General features: G+C 38.2%; 1 protein-coding gene across 2 annotated transcripts in view; it reads left to right on the plus strand.

Moving 5' to 3' along the window:
- LOC116167808 (probable chitinase 10) overlaps window positions 1-21,469 on the plus strand; it is a 31,099-nt gene extending 9,630 nt beyond the window's left edge. The window contains exons 2-10 of one of the 2 annotated variants that reach the window (XM_031483345.1): window positions 1,603-1,690; window positions 12,393-12,613; window positions 12,661-12,898; window positions 12,948-13,127; window positions 18,667-19,339; window positions 19,390-19,589; window positions 19,634-20,604; window positions 20,651-20,852; window positions 20,901-21,469. In XM_031483345.1, coding sequence (XP_031339205.1) covers window positions 1,603-1,690; window positions 12,393-12,613; window positions 12,661-12,898; window positions 12,948-13,127; window positions 18,667-19,339; window positions 19,390-19,589; window positions 19,634-20,604; window positions 20,651-20,852; window positions 20,901-21,112 — 2,985 coding nt within the window. In that variant the 3' untranslated portion in view covers window positions 21,113-21,469. Of the gene's footprint in view, window positions 1-1,602; window positions 1,691-12,146; window positions 12,284-12,392; window positions 12,614-12,660; window positions 12,899-12,947; window positions 13,128-18,666; window positions 19,340-19,389; window positions 19,590-19,633; window positions 20,605-20,650; window positions 20,853-20,900 lie in introns of those variants that run through there. The other variant, XM_031483346.1, reaches the window with a different exon arrangement.
- The last annotated feature ends 757 nt before the right edge of the window (window positions 21,470-22,226 follow it).

Genomic DNA, 22,226 nt, shown 5'->3' on the forward strand with positions numbered 1-22,226 from the left:
GCATTCAATTGTACTTTTTTCTATCGAATGAGAACGCTAGGCAAAGATATTTAAATTAGCGCTAATTTTGAAGTTGGTTAAGAATCATAATATGGTACCACTCCCTCGAAAAAGATCTTCTGATAGTCTTATATGGATTTGTGTCTCACAATTTCGACATATACCGCAATGTGCTTAGTTTTCTTATAGTTTTGTTTTATATCTGACAACTTACATCTACTAATTTGTCGTTATTACCACAGAAATTAGTAAATGTTAGTTATAATTACAAAATATATAGGCCTTAATTACAAAAAGTAATTGGAAATTACTAGACTAGAATCTTCAGGTGCAAATTATGATATTGAAAAGGTCACACCGTCCTGCGCTTCCGTACATAATCAATGGGAATCCATTTACATTTTACATGATAGTCGATTCAGGTGTTATGTCTAAATATGTAACCAGCGCCTTATTATGATAAATATGAATATTATATATAGCACTGAATAAATTCGTGAAGCGAAGAACTCATAAATTTAAATAAATTATTACCGTTCCCGCCCAGTATTAATACATAACCGAAACACTTTTTTCAATTAGAGGCAGGTGTAATTATCTAATACCCACTGTAATCATAACTTACGAATTTTAAGTATTGGGTCCATACTTACTTTCACTCGTGGCCGTTTTATAAATCATCTAGTCACGACGTTTTTAAACCAAATCCACAGCAAAATATTCGGTTTCGTAATCACCAACTCACTATATGAAAGGAAGTCTTAAATTATTCCAAACAGTGGAGTTTTCCCGTTTCGGAAGACTAATTCAGCAGCTCGGATTGCGGCTCGTTATTTCTGTTGGTGCCAGGATCACGATTATTCCAAAAATTAAGACATTTTATACAAGCTGAGTCAAACTTAATGTATCTTTGTGGCTAAATTTTTAGCGTAACTTGTACGCCAAAAGAAAATGTATCGACTTTCCTTCTTTAAAAATTTGGTCGCCGGTTTTTGTATGCAAAACGTAGCCGTTGCCAAATTAAGAATGTAATCGACTTCCCGTTATGGTAGTTACCAAAAATAATATTTATTGCACATGTTAGCGGAATGCAAATTGGTTTTATTTTAAGAAAGTGAGCGAACAGGTACATTGAAGGTTACGGCGCCGTAATTATTTCGCGCACATTTTTTGCCAAGTTTTCCACGATCGAAAAGTGAAAGGGTGGAAAACTGGAAGTTTGTATTTAATTTTCAGCGCGACTAACCTTGACGTGCACAAAGACCGAAGGCTTCAAATTGCCCTAGAGAGATATTCATCACGCTCATTATTAGAAAAGGCAATACGGATGAAGAAGTCATCTAATTAAAGCGTGAATAATTTCCCTTTATTTATTACAGTTATAAAAAAAACATTCACTTCGACTTTTACCTTATTGTAAAAATGTTTATTTAACACAATGCCCCGAAACCATTCGTTTTCCCTTTAAACAATTAAGTGAACGTAGAAAATGTATAAACAGAATTACGTTTCCTTCACGCTCTGGTTCCTGTTTTTTGAATGTTTCTCTAATTAGTCCCCAGGGAAAAATTATTGTACTAATACCTTATTAATTTGTTTCAGATACCCCCGAGATGGTGCGAGTTTCGGAATGGGATCCTTCTGTGTCTAGTCTTAATCCTTTTTATTCAAGTAGCAACAAACGAAAAGAGTAAGTAAACGTTCATTTTGTTTCCCTTTTTTTTCATCATCGCTCAGAATATATTTGTATGCATTTCACGCGCGTTTGTAAGCATGACATACTTTAACCATGACCAACATACAATATTTCAGTAACAAGACGAGAATTACACGCCGCATGCGAAGGATCGGAAGACATTCAGAAACGCAGTTTTTAAGGAAACGTGTCTGGAAAAAAAATAACTAATTCAAAGTAATGCTCCCAATTTAAATATTAATAGGTTCTTAAAGTTCAGATTTAAATGGATAGAGTTTTTTTTGTTCTACGCAGAAACTTTAATCGAAAGGTTAAGTAGGTAAATGCCACACAAATATCAGCGTTAAATAATTAGCTTTGATCTCCGGAGATTTTTTACTTAAAATGCATACCATTCTTCTTTTACCACAATCTTTTAATTTCAAACATTTTCAAAATATAAGGCATTCGTCCATCAAAATCATATATCATTTTTTCAACATGCGCCCTCAGCAATTATCAAAACCAGAAGACAACACTGATAGAAGAGACATGTTAAAACACGTGGTTTATAAGTCTTTTCATGTCAAAAAGACGGACGTTTCGCCACACTTTCGAATCGGAAACCTTCTTCGGGACAAAAACCCCGCCATAGCCCACACAAATTGACGAACTAAATTAACAAGGGACAACGAAAGCAAAAGGAAAGCTACAAAACATTTCAAATTGTGTAACAATAAAAATCATGTCACGAATTTTTAGGAACGCTATATGTCTTCCAAAAATATCAACATACATTGTTTCAGCTGGTCGTTAAACATCGCAAGGGCGTAACTTGTTCGTCAATCTTCCTGCTTTCGTGCTGTAAAAATCGAACTCCAGCTTTGTTACCGAAGACCTTTCCCTTTCGGATCTCTCAATGAATTTTAGAACACGGCAGGCAGCCATTTTGTTGACTCCAAATTTTTATTTGTTTATTTACGTTTCCAAAAATCAAGTGTTGTAGGAATCTTGTAGGACAGTCGAGTGTATATTATTATCATTTTCTTGTAATATTCTGAATGACTGGCCATTTATTGGCAGAATGTTACAAAAAGGTATTAGTAGTTAACTAATAATAAAAATTTATAAAAATCTAAAAAATCATTGAGTGAATTTGATTGTGTTCCCTTTCTGGATGGCTATACTCATACTTTTGCTTTAGATATTCCTTGATTTTTGGTTCTCCCGAGTTTTTTTCAAAGTAATTTGAGTACATTTTGCATTGGTTTCCCCAACCGCCAATTGTTTCGTATCCTAATTACTTGGTAATGATCGGTCAATTTTCAGTATTTCTGTAATTTGACTTTTTCTGCTTTGGATCATTGTCAATCCATCTGATCGTTTTCCATCATCTCTAAAGATGCAGTGGCGTTCCAGAGTAGCATGGTTTCCAACAGAAATGAAGGCTCTTTTCATTACATCGTTGAGTATGATATGACGAGGGATACGACCTTCTTGAAGGGAGCACCTTAGACCGTGATAACCTATTCATTAATTTCTTTTCCGCATATACAGATAGATTCGGGGATGACAAATTTTGTTCCCATCCTGAGACTTCTGTATAATAGATAACTTGTAACCCAGAGAAGAAGATGGAATGGCATGAAGCCAATGACCTGAATCCTTAGATAAAGTGACAATGAGATGGGAGAGAGTCAATAGGGGATGAAGGACTCTTCTTCACCAGTACATCAAATGATGTTTGAGCCAGTTGGCTGTCCCAAGCTTTTGATCTTCAACTTTTATGGTCAACAGATTGGTTTATGCCTAAACCAGGGACCCGGACCGGACCGAAAAAGAACCGAAAACCGGACTGAAACGGTTTTTTTTCATGACCGAAAACCGAACCGAAACCGTTATTGATATTAAATGTTCCTCACATTTTTTCTCTTCATCAGATAATGAAGAAGTTGAATTTGTGCATTCTTCTGGCTCCCAGAATCTAGAAAGTTTCGAATATACGTTACACTGAAAAATTCAAGGAAAAATTGCAGTGAATAAAATTGTTAGGAAGAGGACCTGATATAATCCCGCCAAATGTAGTTTTTTTGAAAGATAGGTTTATTTGGACCTAATCGAATTTGACCTACTGAAGGAAGTTTCACAAATGAATTTATCAACAATCATTTTTGCAGCAGAATAAACCGAATAAAATATATCTTCGAACTCTTTTCGAGCTTGTTCTTATTCTTATTCTTTGTTTTCCTTTGTTCTGAATCCTCCGCTTTGATATTATCAAGAAAGTTTTGAAAACCCGTGAATTTATTTTTTATGGTTTCACGCTAACTTGTCAACTTTTGACATTTCCGGATAGAATCAAATAAGGAATATTAAATTTGCGTATTTGGGGAAGGTAAGCGATTACTGAAGCAAAAAAGGTGGTTACAATGGCCCACCTCCTGTTATATCAAAATATAGCCAAGAGTTAGGTAGGTACTGAATTAATAATGTTCTGTGGTCAAAGGGCGTAGATTGTACAGCAACTCTTGGGCAGAAAGAATTTTCCAGTAAGATACTGTGATAACTAGCATTGTCCACAATAATCAGCGTTCAGCGATTAGAAATAAGTTGCTTACTTTTTCTTGGTAAATTCAATGGCATTTTTGGGTTATATAGCATATAGCTTCTATAAATTGTTCGTTATGAAACTAACGGATTTTTTATCGGATAATGTAGCAAAACGCGATAATGAAAACCGAAGCAAACCATTCGATTGGCAGGTAATCTGAAAACAAAAAAAAATCTTTTCACTAAAGGTTTTTGGTTTTATATTTTAAATAACTAACTAAGCGTCAAAAACCTATATATTGTCAAATACAGTGATCAGGCTAAGGACAAACACGTAGTTCCAAAGTTTATTGTGGTCAAAAATTTTTTAATACGTTTGCATTACAATATTTCCCCAAAAAAGAATTGATTAATGTGCGCGCAAGAAAATCCGCCTTCTTTATTGCTATTTTCTAAATATCTGGCACTTTGCAGCAATGTTGTATATGGTCTCCTTCAACAGTAACACTAGAAGCATTTTTTTAATGCGAATTTGTGTACCTAAATTCGATTACGCGTTTTACGCATACTGCGAACTGTGCTCCCATAACTTTCTCCGCTTTTATACGATCTTGCCTTGCACAATCCACGACACAGTTCAACAATCTATCTATCGTTTTACAGCTACTAACCACAATACACCTGGACAAGGAGCATTGATCAACGTGTTATAAAAGTGTTTCTACTGTTTATGACCAAATACGTACATACACCTTGAGGTACACTGTCGAAAAGTAAAACTTTATAATTCAGTAAATTGTAAACGCAGTGCGATAATAAAAAAATTGATGGATTGAAATAAAGGCTTGTGCTGTTATGATAGCATTGCCATTTGTAGACGGCAAGAAAGTTACGCTATACCGCAATTTCTCTTACATCATGGCTGCAATGAATAGCCATTAGCATAATATTTTTCCACCAAAGGGTACAAGTTAGTAAGATTGTTACCAAAGATAAACTGAATTAACGGAGTCAATTAAGTTTGTAACACCTACTACCCCTAATTGTATAATTTTGAAGTTCCGTGTACCGTAAGTATCTACTCTAATACCAAATCTAAATCGGGTTTGCAACTTAACGCGACAACCCCAAGTGTAAAATCTTTTTGCTACAATTTTGTACTACAGTTTTGCATCGTAAGGAGCAAATGTTGTCACTACCTTTTTATGTATATTCCAGACACAACGTCACAGCAGATTCTCAAAAACGTCCGAAACTTAGCAACATGCTCCAGCTCATAAATTAGCATGCGTTTTTTTATGGTTCTGTTAAATCAAGGCCAGCTGATAATTAATTGCTTCATAATAAGTTCTGCACAAATTTGAATTTTATTCCACAGTTACTACAGGTATTATTTACACTAATCTTCGTTAGCACCACAAAGGATAAATTTAATTTGAAAAAGGACACGAATGCCAAATTCCAAAATCAAGTTACATCCAATTTAAATAAACAAAAATATGTTACTACCCTGACAATGGATGATTGTCTTGTAAGATTAAAAAGACTTTTCTTAAAAAATTCGTAATCTTAAAACGTACATAGTCCAGTCAAATTAGCTTTAAAAATAATATAAACTGGATGTTGTAATTTCACTCAACGAAACCAAGCGTGTCCTATGTAAAAAATCCGGTGAATCGTAAAACCATAGTCCCCCTGGCGGGAAACGCCCGGAACATATTGTTATTAACAAAAAACGAAGAAAAAATGAGAGAATATCGTGTTTTTTCGCATTTGACTTCGAATATCTTGTTAACTATTGCACTGAGGGAAAGAATCAATAGAAATGAACCTGTTTAGAATTTTCTATAAGATACAGTTGGTCAGGTTCATTATCAATTGTTATTGTTTTTTTTACGGAAAAATATGAAACATTAATCTCTAAAATTAACAGTTTGTTATCATCAAGTAAAATTCATTCGGTCTTTTTGAAAATCCGTATTCAGCAACTTTTTTTGATAACAAAACAATATGAAAAACTCGATCACCGTATAGGTTTCATAGTCATTGATTAATTATATAAACAAGTAAAAAAAGGAATGCTTTGTTTTTCAACCTGGGGGACTACAAGAGCGTTTCCAATTTTTTTATAGTTTAACCCTAAATCAATCTTTTCCAATAATTGTCCCGTTAATTTCTGCAAATCAACGGACTGTAGAAAAAAAGGAATGCTCTTGGCAGCCGAATTAATAAAAATCATTCATTTTGGTGAAATAGAAGCATAAAAAAAGTTCGCGCTTTAAAGAATCGATCGGTGCGGCCCGATTTGCAAAATCATTTTTTTCTACAATTGTCAAAAAACCTGTCATTATTTCCTTCATTACCTCCCGCTAACACGCAAATTCAACCCAAAGTGGTTATCCGAAAACCAGTCCAAAATAATCTTGTAGTTAAGAAACGCAAACAATGATCTCCCTCCCCTACTCCTTCAGTTTCATACAAAAAAAATTTTCCAATAAAAGAAAAAAAACCTATTCCCCCTAATCCATACAGAGAAGAATTTATCCAATATAAAGAGTCGATTATAGAAAAAATTACAATGTTTGTACAACAAAATTTCAGAACCAAGAACACTGGTCTTAGAGGTAGACAAAGATAAAATGTCAGACCGAATCAGTATCAGTGCGATAATGAATCCAACGACCAGATCACTTAGGATTCTTCAGTGAACTATTCTGTCATTCAACAAACACAAACCCAATTTAATAAATTACATTTCTCAAAATCCAGTTGATATAATAATTCTATCGGAAATATGGCAAAAAACGGCAATAATAAAAGTGCGCGGCTTTTCCTCCGTACAGGCAAACAGAACTGATGGCCGGGGAGGAGTAGCGATTCTTATAGCAAACAATTTGCTTTACAAACAAATAAGCATTAAAAAAAACTTTAACCAGAGTATAGAAATGTGCGCTGTAACACTAGAACAACCAAAAATATCTATAGCGTCAATCTATAAAACTCCAAAACAAAACGTAGGCATTGATGACTGGGAAAACGTATTTTCACAGTTTTCAGGGGACGCACTAATTTACGGGGACTTTAATTGTCACCACACACTGTGGGGTTCCTCCCAAGATTTAAACAACGGAGTTAGCCTTATTCGATCCCTGGATAATAGTAATCTAATTGTGCTTAATGATGGTACACCCACTCCAACTAGCAAACCAAATGAAGGCCCATCTGCCGTAGATCTGTCAATCGCATCTCCCAATCTTATCGGTAAAGTTAAGTGGTCCGTTCTAGCTGATAGAATGGGATCTGACCATTTCCCTATCATAATGAACTATAATTATGACTATATCCCTGAGGTAATAAATCCGTATAGCAAATGGAACGAAAATTCCGCAGATTGGTCCATATTTCAACTCCAATTAATCCCTTCAGAATCGACTTCTTTGTCGGATTTCATATCATTAATTGAAATAGCTGCCAGCAAATCCATGAAAATTAAAACCCCATTTGTACCTACTACTCCACGGCCTTATTGGTGGGACGAGGAGAGCTCTCAAATAGTCGCGGAACGGAGAACAGCGTACAAAAAATATAACCATACGTCTAAGTGGGAAAACTATATCAATGTTAAAAAAATTGAAGCTCAAACTAAACTTTTATTTAAAAGAAAAAACGAAACAAAATGGAGAAAATTCTTAAACAGTTTAAACAAAAATACTCCCTCGTCTAAAGTATGGTCCTTCATCAAAAAAGTGTTCAACAAAAAATATGCCAGTGCTAAATCAAACATACCACTAGAGATGAATGATAGACAGTTTATTATTTTGCCCCTGATACTGTGGTTTACGTTCAGACTGATTTTCCTCTACAAAAAAATGAGTTCATGGAAAAAAAAATTTAACTTTGCGGAACTAGAATCGGCGCTAAACCTAACTGCTCCCGGTAAAGATGATTACCTACAGTATCTTAAAAAATCTCCCTCAAATTGCAAAAGAGAAGTTGTTAGACTTATATAAAGATTGGTGGATGAAGGGCGTAACACAAGATCAACTTAAGGATGTGGTAATTACCCTCATACAAAAGCCTAATAAAAATCCCAACTTACTGTCTTCATACAGACCTATCTCATTAACGTCATCCATATCAAAAACATATGAACGTATAATAAAGTCGAGGCTAGATCGGTATCTAGAACATTATACTAAATTACCATCGACCCAGTACGGATTCAGAAGAGGCATTCAATGTGCATTTTCAAAGAACTACTACGCAGCGTGCTGGTTTCTTGACCTAAAAGGGGCATATGACTCTGTTGAACTGAGCAGGTTAGAAGAGAAAATGATAGGTTTAAAAATCGGCTCCAGAGCGACTGCTAATGTAGTAGATCTTTTCAGAAATCGGAAAATTTACATTAAAGATCAAAACAATAATTTACATGGACCTAGATGGGTCAGTCTTGGGCTACCTCAAGGGGCGGTTCTGAGCCCCATACTTTTTAATGTTTATATATACGATATTCACAGGTTACTAGACCCCAAGATCAAATGTATACAATACGCTGATGACTTCTGCTTCTATACCATGCAGGACTCTTATGGCGTTTGCATCAAAGAGCTAAAATATGCCCTCTATTGTATGAAAACTGGTTAGGGGAACACAATCTTAGCATGTCACCTGAAAAGTCAGCTCTTGTTCTCTTCACCCGACACAGACTACACACAAGCAATAGCGTCAAGATGTGCGGGTTGGACATTCCAATAAAAAAAGATTATAAATATTTAGGAATGGTCCTAGATAGCAAGCTTATATGGAATAAGCACATCGAACATATAAAGAGCAAATGTGACTATGGTACTAACATGCTTAAATGTGTCATAAAAACCAAGTGGGGTGCAGCTCCTGTCATTGCTCTGCAATTCTACAGAGCATACATTCGCTCCATATTGGATTATGGTAGTCCTTTGTACGGGGTAGCGGCAGTATGTCATCTGCGTGCTGTCGACAGAATTCAATATAATGCATTAAGAATCTGTATTGGAGCTATGAAATCTTCGCCGGTTCAAGCGATTTTAGTGGAGGCTCAGGACCCGCCACTGTATATAAGACGCAACTATCTAGCTTCCAAGGAAGTTATTAAACTTAAAACCTTTTCTTTCAACTGTACAATCATGAAAAGTGTATATCAACTCGCAATTAATAACCTAACTTCAGACTACTGGAAGTTGAAAAAAGGACCTATGTTGGCAGAAGCGTTCACAAATACTGAAGTAGAAAGTAAATATAGCAAACTTCCAATTTACGATCTTGACTTCGACGCTATCATGTTCAGACTGACTGTTATATTCCCAAAATACAACGAAAGTAGCGCGTACAATAATGCACTTCTGCGGTCCATACTAGGTCGATACAATAACTATATATATGAACATTTATACAGATGGATCGCCATCCTCAAGCGGGGCTGGACTGGCGTTTCTCGTTCCAAATACCAATCTTCATTATAAATGTAAAATTCCGGAATCATGTTCCATATTCACTGCTGAAACGTTGGCCATAGACAGGGCGTTAAAATGGCTCATAGAAATCAATATATCACAAAACGCGGTTATTCTGTCTAACTCTAAATCCGTTCTTACTGCACTAAATAATCTAAATTTCTTAAAAATGTGTAATTCAGAGATCATGTGTCAACTTAAGCAACGCATATTTACATTAGAAATCTCAAAACGTAATATTGTATTTGTTTGGGTTAAGGGGCATTCGGGAATTGCAGGAAATGAAAAGGCAGACGAACTTGCCAAAGAAGCTGCGTCGGGAACTAAATTATTCAAAATTTCGCCTTTTTGCGACCTAGCGAATTTGGCAAGGAAGAACATGAGATTAAGCTGGGATCTCCATTGGCAAGAGTTTACGACAAAGTCCAAGAACCATTATACCCTGATACACCCCAAGGTACCATGCAAGACACCACATATTTCAAATTTCAATGTCACCAGAAAATACGCGGTCTCAATCACTAGATTAAAACTTAACCACGGGAAAAAGGGAAACAGGAAAAAGGTCAACGTGTTTCATTCCTCCGGCACCCCTGACTACAAGGATACCGGAGGCGGGCTGCTCAGGGCTTCCTGACCCTCTTCAGCCAGAGAACGGGATTGTAAGGATGGGTAAAGTTAGGGATGGAAACGGAAGGAACGGAGTTAGGTTGCTGAGGGGGAGAGTACTGCTCCAGCATTCGCCTCGTAGATTTCAACATAATGCTAGCATTATGCGAAGGTATGTCTGGGGAAAACCCCCTGACAAAACCCCAGACAGAGCAGTCGGCAGCGGGATTCGAACCCACAACCTCTCGAATAGCATCGGTGAGCGCATCCACTGCGCCACGTGCCTCGGTTAACCACGGGAAATTCCCCGCTCACCTTAATAAAATTGGCCTAGCCGAGTCGCCCTACTGTTCATGCGATAACTTGTCAATAGGTGATTTAAACCATATTTGATGCTCTGGTCAATTTCATGAATAGCATTCAAATGGACATTTATGAAAAAAAGTATTTCGCGCACGTGATAAAGTTGAACTTAAAGAGCAAATTTAATTAACAATCGGTTTAGTTGTAGAAAAAATATTGTATATAACGCTAGCGCTGTTAAACTAGGATAAAGCGTAGAACCCGAGCGTCTAACTTTGTTAGACCACGCTTCCTGGCACCCCTGCATTAAAATTTGAATAATTTTAAGGGGTTTCTGAAGAATAGCAAACTAAAAAATATCCTTAATACTTATCTTTATAGATTCATAAGAATCTTTAGAAGCCACTCGATAAGGTTTAAAAATCTTCCAAGGAATATCTAAGAAATCTCTAACGCTTAAAATTGAAGCATTGAAAATTTTCCCAAGACCGTTTAAAGTAAAACAGAAAAATCCACAAAGAATCTTTGAAAAAGCTCCTGCTCTGAATAACTTTTCACGAATCGACAAATATCTTAGACAGAATCTTTGAGTTTTTTAAATAAAGAACCTTATTTTTAAATGGGCGCAGTTTAGACCGATGCTGCTGTATCAACCTGATCCCAAAACACATAAAATTGCCATACTCAAACCCAATTCGAACTTGGAACCTCTTGGCCACAATCGTGCTTCTAATTCAAGCTTGCAAAACAAACCGTATTTTTCCCTAGTGAATTTTGGTATGATGGAATTCTATTCCAAGTAAAAAATAGCACTCAATTTGCACAAAATTGGGCTGAACGAACACACGCGAAAAATTGAAGTTAAGAAGTATAATAATACTGTAGAAAATAGTACAAAATTAAAGTACGGCATCGTACTACCACAGATTTAACTGTGGTACTACATGATTGTCATTTGTCGAATAACTCGAAATCAGAATAGCACAAAATTTGCATCAAAAATGGCACAAAATGATTGTATGGTCAATATTTGATTTTTCGGTACCGATCCCCCATCTTGGATCTCATTTAACTTCCGTTTCGGTTTTACCTTTGGTAATTATATCAAACGCTATACCCTCCAAGCTTTTCTCACACTTTTCTGGATTAACGAGAAAGATTGTTACGCCACCCGTATAAACGTTTGTTGTAACAAATACAGAAAACTTTAAAATATAGATCTTCTGCTAGGGGGTGATTTTTTCCCTATGCCTTTTCAATAACAGATTTTGTTAACAAATTCTGTGACGGAACTAAGGTTTGTAATAAGGCAGAGGTGTATGTATTGCGCTTATTAGAACTGTACCAAAGAACAAACATTTCGACGATAATAATAATAAGTTTGGTGCGGCGCATTATTCTCATTAATTTGTCCCACCTAATGGATTATCCTTGTCGAGTGTTAGAATTGCAAATTCGTTCGTTATCCCTGAAGTATGACAAACTTCGTAATCGTCGAGATGCAGTAGAAATTTACGTCTCGTTAAAAGCTGAGGTTTTATATTAATTTGAAATTATAATGAGTAGAAGCAAACAGGCGTTAATGCCTTTATTTGTCTAACACTGGCGCTTTTTGTTTTTGATTTATGCGGATCTGCGTGTGACAACCTCACGTTGGGTAGGTATCTGGGCCAATCCAGAAAGTGAAATTGCCGCCCAAGGCTCAAATGTTAATCGGAAGAGTCAAGTTCTAGGCTACGTTTATTTAAATCTGCGATTCTTTACAGTCACGAGAAGAAGATTGCGTAGGCCGTCATCAACGACCACAACAACAAATTCGCCCGCGCCCATCGCGCAAAAAAATTCAGTGCGGACGCGAGATCAGGATTTGTCATCGAGTGTAAATCGGTTCAAAGTTCGCACGCGACCCGGTCACCGAAAAACAATCGACAACGCCATCGCCTCCAGCAGTTCGACCAAGAGTAACAAGGACGATGATGGATACAAGGTAAGGAGACCGGCTCCTGGGCCATTTTTGCACCTTTGTACTTCCAGGTGGTGTGCTACTACACAAATTGGTCGCAGTACAGGCCGAAGATCGGTAAATTTATGCCCGAAGACATTACGCCCGATCTCTGCACGCACATCATTTTCGCGTTTGGCTGGCTGAAGAAAGGAAAACTGTCGTCGTTTGAGAGCAACGACGAGACCAAGGATGGCAAAACGGGACTGTACGAACGGATCCGCAGTCTTCGAAAGGGCTACCCGAAATTAAAGATTCTTCTGGCTATCGGTAAAAGTCCACCCACCAACCCACAATTGCTAACATTTTTACTTTGAAGGCGGATGGTCTTTCGGCACCCAGAAATTCAAAGATATGACCAACACCCGCTACGCCAGACAAACCTTCATCTACAGCGCCATTCCCTTCCTTCGCGATCGGGAATTCGACGGCCTCGACATCGATTGGGAATATCCCAAGGGATCGGACGACAAGAAGAACTACGTGCACCTACTAAAAGGTAAGCGACACGTTGACCATCACGCTCAAGGATCGTCATTGTCGGCGGTAAAATAATTTGTATACAATCGACTTTCTTTGTTCCGATTCGCGAACTCTCAACAGGAAAAAAGACAATGCTTATATTGAAACTGAGGTCGGTGAAAACCAATTACGGCTAAAGTACCTTGTCAAGTGTTTGTTTTATTCCCGCTTCTAATGTAGAAAGTTTGTTTTTGTTCGCGTTAATGACAAACATTATGAATACATGAATTTATTTAGATTTAATGGTATTTTCAACGCAAATTATGTGAAAGTGATTGTAACCTTTCTCCTGATTCATTTTTGATCAGTTTTCGACTTGATCATTCAGTTTGCACTTCGATTTAATTATGACCCAGTTCTAGATGTGGTTTTTGTTGCCACTACGAACCCTGTTTCAATTTGAATCGAAGAATGGGCACGGAATCGCCAGAAATTAACGTGAATACGGAAATGATAAAAAGATCCTTGTGGTAGGTTCAGAACAGGCGTTTCACCACACAACACATTATACTTGGGTGTCTTTAAAGCAAATCTTCATTCATCTACTCCCGAATTTTCCCACAAATTCAAATACAATAAGGCCTGCCACTAACACCTTGTTTAGCAATAAGCGCACTAGCCTTTATTATCTTCTATCTCTCACGCTTTTTACTTTCAAATTTTGATGAATTAACATTTTTAGTTTGATATTAAAATGATGGAGTTTACTTGACGCTTTTCATACTAAAACTAGTGAAATACTTTCAGGTTTTGTAAAATTCTTCATTAAAGTCTCTTGCTTGCCTTTTTCTTGCACCCTTTCTTCGTTTACGCCCTTTTTGAACATCCTTCACACTTTTTTTTACAGCTTTTCGACTGATTCTTCCCATATTCCGCACGCCTCGTCCTTCTACAGCTTCTAGAATTCTCCCTCCTTCACATTTAAATACTTCAGCCACCCTTGCCATTCCTTTCCACATCTCTACTGCCCACATCCTTCGGTGAGACTTCATTGGAATCGAGTTTGCAAAACCTGATAACTGGTCTCTTGTAGAATATCATCACTGACTTCGTGGGGTCATTCGGATCTCCATGGACTACTTTCAGCATGAGCATTCTCAAGCATATTCGATTATAGCCTTCTCTTCCAGGCATTGTCTTCGATAAGGAGTCCAACATCTCCAACCTTGATCGGGTTGTCGCTTCTAGTGCCATTTTTGCCTCTTGTCTAACCACGGGAGGTATTCCTTCGACCATCGTTTCCAGAAGCAATCCGGTGAACTGGCTGTGCTTCCAGGACTTCTTAAACATTGTGTGCTTTTTCACTTCTCTTCTAAACTTGGGCTGTTGACCAGGAGATTTGTATACTCACATCGTTGTCTTCCGGTGAATTTGAGATATAAGTGGGCGGGTGGGAGTTGAGGATACCGATAACTTCTGCAAAGAATGTTGTTAGGGCGTTCTCCTGTGGGGTTGCTCGTTCCAGATTTTTTTACGAGTCCTACCATCCGTTCCCGGCGTCCTTCCATATGAGGTAAACGGGGGAACATAAACTTCCATGTTGTTCTTTTAGAGATACCGGACCAATTAAACTTAATTAATTTTTTTTCTGCATCAACAAAATGTTTCTCGTTGTCTCTACAGATTTCAGCAGGCTTTCCTCTGATGTTGATGAAGTCGATCATGTCGTTGGAGGCTAGTATGTCAGAAATTTCCAAGTGAATGGTAGTAATGGTACCATGGTACTCTGTGTACCCCGGTGCAGTAAAAGACTGGGTTTCTAGGACGAGTTCTTGCTTCAGGCAGCATTCCCATTTCCTTTTTTGCTATAGGTTGAAAACTCCACAGCACCTTGAGTTCTGTAAACCTTTCCTCTTCGCATCTTTTAATTTGCACCTCTTTGGCAAGTCCTATCATTTGCGGATAGAATTTTTTTCAAGATATCACATCGGTCTGTGGCAAACAACAATCTAATCCAATTAAAGAAGCTTTTGGGGAATAACACAAATGACATCACAAGCTGCTATCCAACTCCAATGTTCAATTCTTGAAGGTGGCGGCATTTCTGCAGACCGTTAATCTTCATCTTTTATCAAGAAATCTTCTCCATCTACCCAGCGATAATAATCGAAGTCTGCTGATTGGCTTGGTCTAGTTCCATAATTTGCCATGTCGAGCTTTGTGGGAATCCAGTGCCATTGGTTTACCTCTGAAAGGTCGGAAATTTCTCCACCCTCTTATCCACCCCTTGGAATTGTCCTGAATCCTTTCACGGAAGCAACACAAGATTTTAAAGCAACGAATGAAACTTTAATACTTTCCCCTGTATTTATTCTGAGGAGGGCGACTGAGTTTCAGTCGTGTTGTTGAAAATGTGGAGCTGAATTGACGTAGCATTCAAGATTGAGGTATTTTCGATCGAGCTTCAATGTTGAGACTTGTTCCAAATCCTGAATCCACTTCTTCCAATATGGCATAACTGCTTCCTGTACTTCGTCATCCCAATCTATGTTTGGGATCTCCAAACTAACTATAGGATTGACAATCCTTGCATCTTGCTTGGTGTAAGAAAAGCAAGGGATCGAAGATAGTCATGACAGAGCTTGACATTTCCCTTCTGGTTGGTAGTAGGTATTACGGTACTTTGGCTTCGGGAGACCGTGGGAAAATATTTCGGCAGTTGGTGTTGCAACGTCAAATTTTTGCAATTGGCCCGGGGCACGGGATGATATTTCGGCAGTTGTCCGGGGTTTGGGATCATATTTCGGTAATTGACCGGGGGTGCACGATCATATTGGATGCTGGACCTACCATCTTGGATGCTGGATCCACCATCTTGGATGCTGGACCCACCGTCTTAGATGTTTAAACTAAACTTGAAGCAATCTCTTACGGGGTCCTAATGTCTTTTGGAACGGAATTTAACTCTTGTTCTATTGTTCACTTTACGTAAATTTTCGGGTATTGCTTGTAATATAGGGTTGATGAGCAATTCCATTTAACTTACAAAAAACTCTTCACATACCTTATAAATTTATGGTTTATTTTTAGGGCTCTGCTCCACCAAGACAGTCATCTACGCATATCTGCTCTTGGATTGCTTTACTTGCAATCAGGAACCTTTCTTTGTATGTTTCAGCGTTGAAATTCTTGGTACGCAGAAAACCAAGGTAAATAGCACTCTCTTCCTTCTTTTCTACTGCTTGCGCCTAAACCGCACCCTTTGATATTTTCCGAACCGTTTCCGGTCGCATCCTCAGTGGATTTTGGGACAAGATATCCATTGTGCGAAGCCTTTTTTGAGCTATGTGGTAACTGAAAGCTAACTCAGACCGTCCACAGCAGTCCAGTTTCCCATCAACTGTCTTTCTTGTTTGTAGTTTCTTGAAGAATTTTCATAGCAATCTCATCTTCTTTACCTTTGGTTGTTGGAGCTGGTTTCACTCCAAAATATTCTTGGATGATGTGTTCTAAAATAGATATAATTTATCAATTGGGTCGTAAACTGCATACCAACTAAGTATACTTCTTATTAGTCCAGGCTATATAATATTTTTTTACAAAAAAAATTAGTTACCGGTTCAAACCGGGTTTTTCATGCTGGTGAAATGATTAGAAATTGGGGAGAAATAATTAAAACAGCTGATTTTTTCCGCGAGTGAAATCACGGGGGTTGAAAGGGGTTCATTTTGCAATTTGTGGCAAAACTACTAATTTTAGGCGAAAATGTTCAATTTAAAAGTTATATAGAAATAAAAAAATGAACAACTTTTGCATCTGCACTATTTACACATAATCTCCAATTTTCCAAAAGTACCGGAAAAACCTTTTTTTTTTCGATTTTTGTTCTTATTTTTACGAAAAAAATTCGTAGGGGTTTAAAATTTGGAGTAAAGATTGCTATTTTTATGATAAAAAAAGGATAATTTTTTGGGCCCGTAAAGTTGAACCCTTTCCGAGATCTCACGATTTCTAGAAAAACCACCTCGTTTTCAAGGGGGTAAAAATCTATTTTTTTATCGTACAAAGGTGCACGGTGTAGCAAAATTTTCGGGAAGACTTATATTTTAATAAACAAAAATAAAAAAAATATTATTCCTATAGCAAAAATTCGAGAAAATTGCCAAAAACTGGAAAAACAGTTTTAAGATATACATGGTTTTTGACATGATAAATTATACGTGTTGGAAGATTTGTTCGCTATTTCCCTACCATGTGAAAAACGAAATCTTAAAACTGTTCCCCCAGTTTTTGCCGCTTTTCTTAAAATGTTTCTATTGGAATAATGTTTTTTATTTTTGATTATTAAAATGTAAGTCCTTACGAAAATTTTGCTACCCCGCGCATCTCTCTACGATGGAAAAAAATAGATTTTTCATCCCCTTGAAAAAATGGTGTTTTTTTTTCAGAAATCGTGAGATCATGGAAATGGTTCAACTTTACGGATCCAAAAAATTATCTCCTTTTTTATCCTCCAAATTTCAAACACCTACGACTTTTTTTTCGCAAAAATAAGAATAAAAAACGAAAAAAACAGTTTTTCCGGTTTTTCTAGGAAAATTGGAGATTATGTGAAAATAGTGCTGATACAAAAGTTTCTCATTTTTTTAATCTCTCTAACTGTTACATTGAATTTTCGTCTAAAATTAATAGCTTTACCACAATTTGCAAATCACCACTTTCCACCCCCTTCAACACCTGGGATTTCACCCGCGAAAAAATTCAGCTGTTATAATTATTTTTTCCCAATTTCTAATAATTTCACCTGTCTGAAAACCACAGTTTCACCCGGTAACTAATTTTTTTTTAAATAAATTATTTTAGAGCTATTTAGCCTGGACTATATTGCTGCAGGGGTTATCCCAGAAGCCAATTCCACTCCTTGCATTTCCGGTTTTGATCAGAACACTTACTTGACGAATGGCCTGATTGAAGACAAAGAAAACACCACTTGTCTTCTTGAGCGCTGTTCCTTCATCTTGCGAAACTTTATGCAACTGTGACGCAGATGGTGCCATTGCATGTGCAGAAGCTGTCATTTCTTTTGCGATCTGAGTGAGGAAATCATTTGGACTTGATGACAATGTACATTTTCTCCTTTGTCTGCGTGGTTTTCATTCGAGGACATTCATAATGCTTCTTGATCTTCTTCAATCATATTTCTTCTTCATTGAAATATTTTCCCTTTTAAGCTTATTTACAAGCGTGAGGGATTCTTCTTCTAAGTCAGATTCTTGGTCAGATTTTGTAGTAGATGTTCCAGTCTGACTTGTTAAACTCGAAATTTAAGTGTTAAGTTGTCCCTTTTCTTCTAGCGATATCTTCTGTAAGCGTTGAGATATGTTACGTTTTTCTAACCTAGCCCTTAAACCCTTTCTCGAAGAGTGCGATGAGTTCCTTCTCTCCATTTTGGTTGAGGCCTTTTTTGTATCTTCTTTTTTACCTTTTCCTCTCTCTTTATGTCTTTTTTGTACCCTGTTCCGGTTATTGTCTTTTGCACCCCAACGAATTGCACTAACCCAACATATTTTTTGTAGAATTACGAGAAGCGTTCGAGGCCGAAGCCCAAGAAATAAAGAAACCTCGCCTTCTGCTGTCGGCCGCCGTACCCGTAGGTCCCGATAACATCAAGGGAGGCTACGACGTGCCGGCGGTCTCGTCCTACTTGGACTTCATAAATCTCATGTCGTACGATTTCCACGGTAAATGGGAGCGCGAAACCGGACACAACGCGCCCCTTTACTCGCCGAGCTCGGACAGCGAGTGGCGCAAACAGCTGTCGGTCGATTACGCGGCGAGCTTGTGGGTCAAGCTGGGCGCGCCGAAAGACAAGTTAATCATCGGTATGCCGACGTACGGTAGATCGTTTACTTTGTCGAACTCCGGCCGGTATAAGGTCAATTCGCCGGCGACGGGCGGCGGTAAGGAAGGGGTGTACACTAAGGAGAGCGGGTTTTTGGCTTACTACGAGGTGTGCGAGATGTTGAGGAATGGCGCTTCTTACATTTGGGATGATGAGATGAAGGTTCCGTACGCCGTGCAAGGGGATCAGTGGGTCGGTTTTGATGATGAGCGTTCGATCAGGCACAAAATGAAGTGGATTAAAGACAACGGGTATGGTGGCGCTATGGTTTGGACCGTTGACATGGACGACTTCTCCGGGAAAGTTTGCGGTGGCGATGTCAAGTACCCTTTAATAGGCGCTATGAGGTGAGTTTTTCGCCGTGTTGCAAACGACTTAATTTCCACCCCAATCTCAGGGAAGAGCTTCGTGGAATATCACGAGGTAAGGATGCCAAAGATGTGGACTGGGAGAAAGTAGCTGGATTTGAAGAGGAAGAGGAGGAAGAGGTGATTGAAAAACCAGCTCCCGTTAAAATTTCCGCTTCCGAAGCACTCAACCGAGTGAGAAAGCCGAATAAGAAGTACACGATTAAATCTTCAGCCGTTGACAAGAACAGTAAGTCAGTGTGGATCATTCGCAACGTTACATTTAATTTTTAGGCCGATCCGCGCAAATATTTTGTTACATCACGAGCTGGTCACAAAAGAGGCCCGGGCTTGGTCGCTTTACTCCCGACAACATCGATCCCAAACTGTGCACACACATCGTTTACGCCTTCGCCACGTTAAAGGATCACAAACTGGCAGAAGCTAGTGACAAAGATGAGGAAATGTACGAGAAGGTAATCGCGCTCAGAGATAAAAATCCGGATCTGAAGATTCTGCTCGCGATAGGAGGCTGGGCCTTCGGCTCTACGCCGTTCAAGGAACTAACGGGAAATGTGTTCAGAATGAACCAGTTTGTGTACGATGCCATCGAATTGCTGCGCGATTATAAGTTTAACGGGCTCGATGTTGATTGGGAGTACCCCCGCGGGTCCGACGATCGTGACGCTTACGTTAACCTTCTAAAAGAGCTGCGTTTGGCGTTTGAGGGCGAGGCTAAGACCAGTGGACAGCCCAGGCTGCTACTCACGGCCGCGGTACCGGCATCATTCGAGGCAATCGCCGCTGGATACGACGTGCCGGAGATCTCCAAGTATTTGGATTTTATCAATGTGATGACGTACGACTTCCACGGGCAATGGGAACGAACAGTCGGTCACAACTCGCCCCTTTTCCCGCTGGAGAGCGCTACCAGTTATCAAAAGAAATTAACCGTAGATTACTCGGCAAGGGAGTGGGTGAAGCAAGGCGCTCCCAAGGAAAAATTAATGATCGGAATGCCTACGTACGGGCGAAGTTTTGAATTGGTGAATATGTCCCAGTTCGACATAGGCGCCCCGGCCTCCGGTGGCGGTAAACCTGGACAATTCACATCGGAATCTGGTTTCATGAGCTATTACGAAATATGCGATTTTCTACAAGTCGAAAATACGACACTCGTGTGGGATAATGAGCAACAAGTCCCCTTCGCTTATCGCGAGGATCAGTGGGTCGGTTTTGATGACGAAAGAAGTTTAAAAACGAAGGTGAGTTCGATGTTACGTCTTATTAGATAACCAAGACTTGTTCCAGATCGCTTGGTTGAAAGAAGAAGGCTTTGGAGGAATCATGATCTGGTCCATTGACATGGATGATTTTCGAGGACATTGTGGAGGATTAAAGTATCCTTTAATTGCCTCAATGAAGCAAGAGCTGGCCGGTTACAAAGTTAAGCTGTCTTACGATGGTCCATTTGAAAGCTCAAACCCGAACGGACAGTACACCACTAAGGATCGTAAGTATCTCCCACGGTTAACCTCATACCAACACGCCACCGTTACAGCAAACGAGGTGGTGTGCGAGGAGGAAGACGGCCATATCAGTTACCACCGCGACAAATCCGACTGTACCCATTACTTCATGTGCGAAGGCGAAAGGAAGCATCACATGCCTTGTCCGGTTAATTTGGTCTTCAACGCCGACCAAAACGTCTGCGATTGGCCCGAAAACGTAATAGGATGCGAGCAGCATACCCAATCACCTCCAACTAACTAAATTTGAGTCGAATTAGAAAATTTAAAATACCAAAAGAAAGTCTCTCTAAACAAGAAGTCACTGCCATAAATTTTGCGTTTTATTCGTCGCGAACAGTACGGGAAAAAAGGCAGTCCGCGTGTAGATATACTGAGTGTTAGTGATATTTGAGACTTATACAATTATCGATGTTTTGTAAAATAGTGTTTCGGTAATCCTTATTCGTAAGTATAATTATGTATTATTTATTAATTACGCCGAATTGTACACTTTTAATACGATTTATGTAGAGTAAGAGAATTACGTTAAGTTTTAGAGATATTTATGTAGTAGGTACCTTCATCAATTTACTTTGTAAATACAAGTCTACCAACACGAGAACCTTTTTTAACAAAAACCCCATTCCTCCATGCCAATGAGCATGTTAATTACACGAATCTGGCGTAATTACCCAATTCAATTACGTTTCATTTCAACTTTCTAATACAAATACGCGTACCTATTCATTAAATATTCGTTACCATAGGCATTTAGCTACACTGAACACAAGAGTCTCTCTCTGCTTTTACTATTCTTTACACGTTTTACTTTATAAATCTAGACTAACGTGACCCTTAACCTTACAATAAGGAATGGGAGCCACATAATTATGAAACAATTGAAAAACAACAAGAAGTAGAGAACAAAGACGAAGGTAATAGAAAAAAAGGAAACTAGTCGAGATAAAAATTACGATTTGTATTGAAAACATTTGTAATATTTATGCATTGTCTGGAAATAAAATTTAAATTTTCCCAAGCTGTAGTCAGGTAGTTAAGTGTACTCGACAAAAGTGCAATGGACGATTGTTACAAATGTAATTACAAACTTTCTACAAAATGACGCAACTTTAAAAAGAGAATAACATTTATTTTTGGAGACGAATTGCAGGGTACTTTATAAATTATTCAAAAATAATCTGTGAAAGGAATAAAAGTATTTGTTATAGGTACTATGCATGTAAAGGTTAATTTTTTTCAAACTTACGTAATTTTAATCTAACAGAGACTTTATTTGTAGAGGGTAATTTCCATATAGATAATAATCTATATTTGGGGCATCACAAAAAGATTACAACCCTGTTGTGTATTTTTTT

The sequence above is a fragment of the Photinus pyralis genome, unplaced genomic scaffold (genome assembly GCF_008802855.1).
Source record: "Photinus pyralis isolate 1611_PpyrPB1 unplaced genomic scaffold, Ppyr1.3 Ppyr1.4_LG4, whole genome shotgun sequence".
Lineage (NCBI taxonomy): Eukaryota > Metazoa > Arthropoda > Insecta > Coleoptera > Lampyridae > Photinus > Photinus pyralis.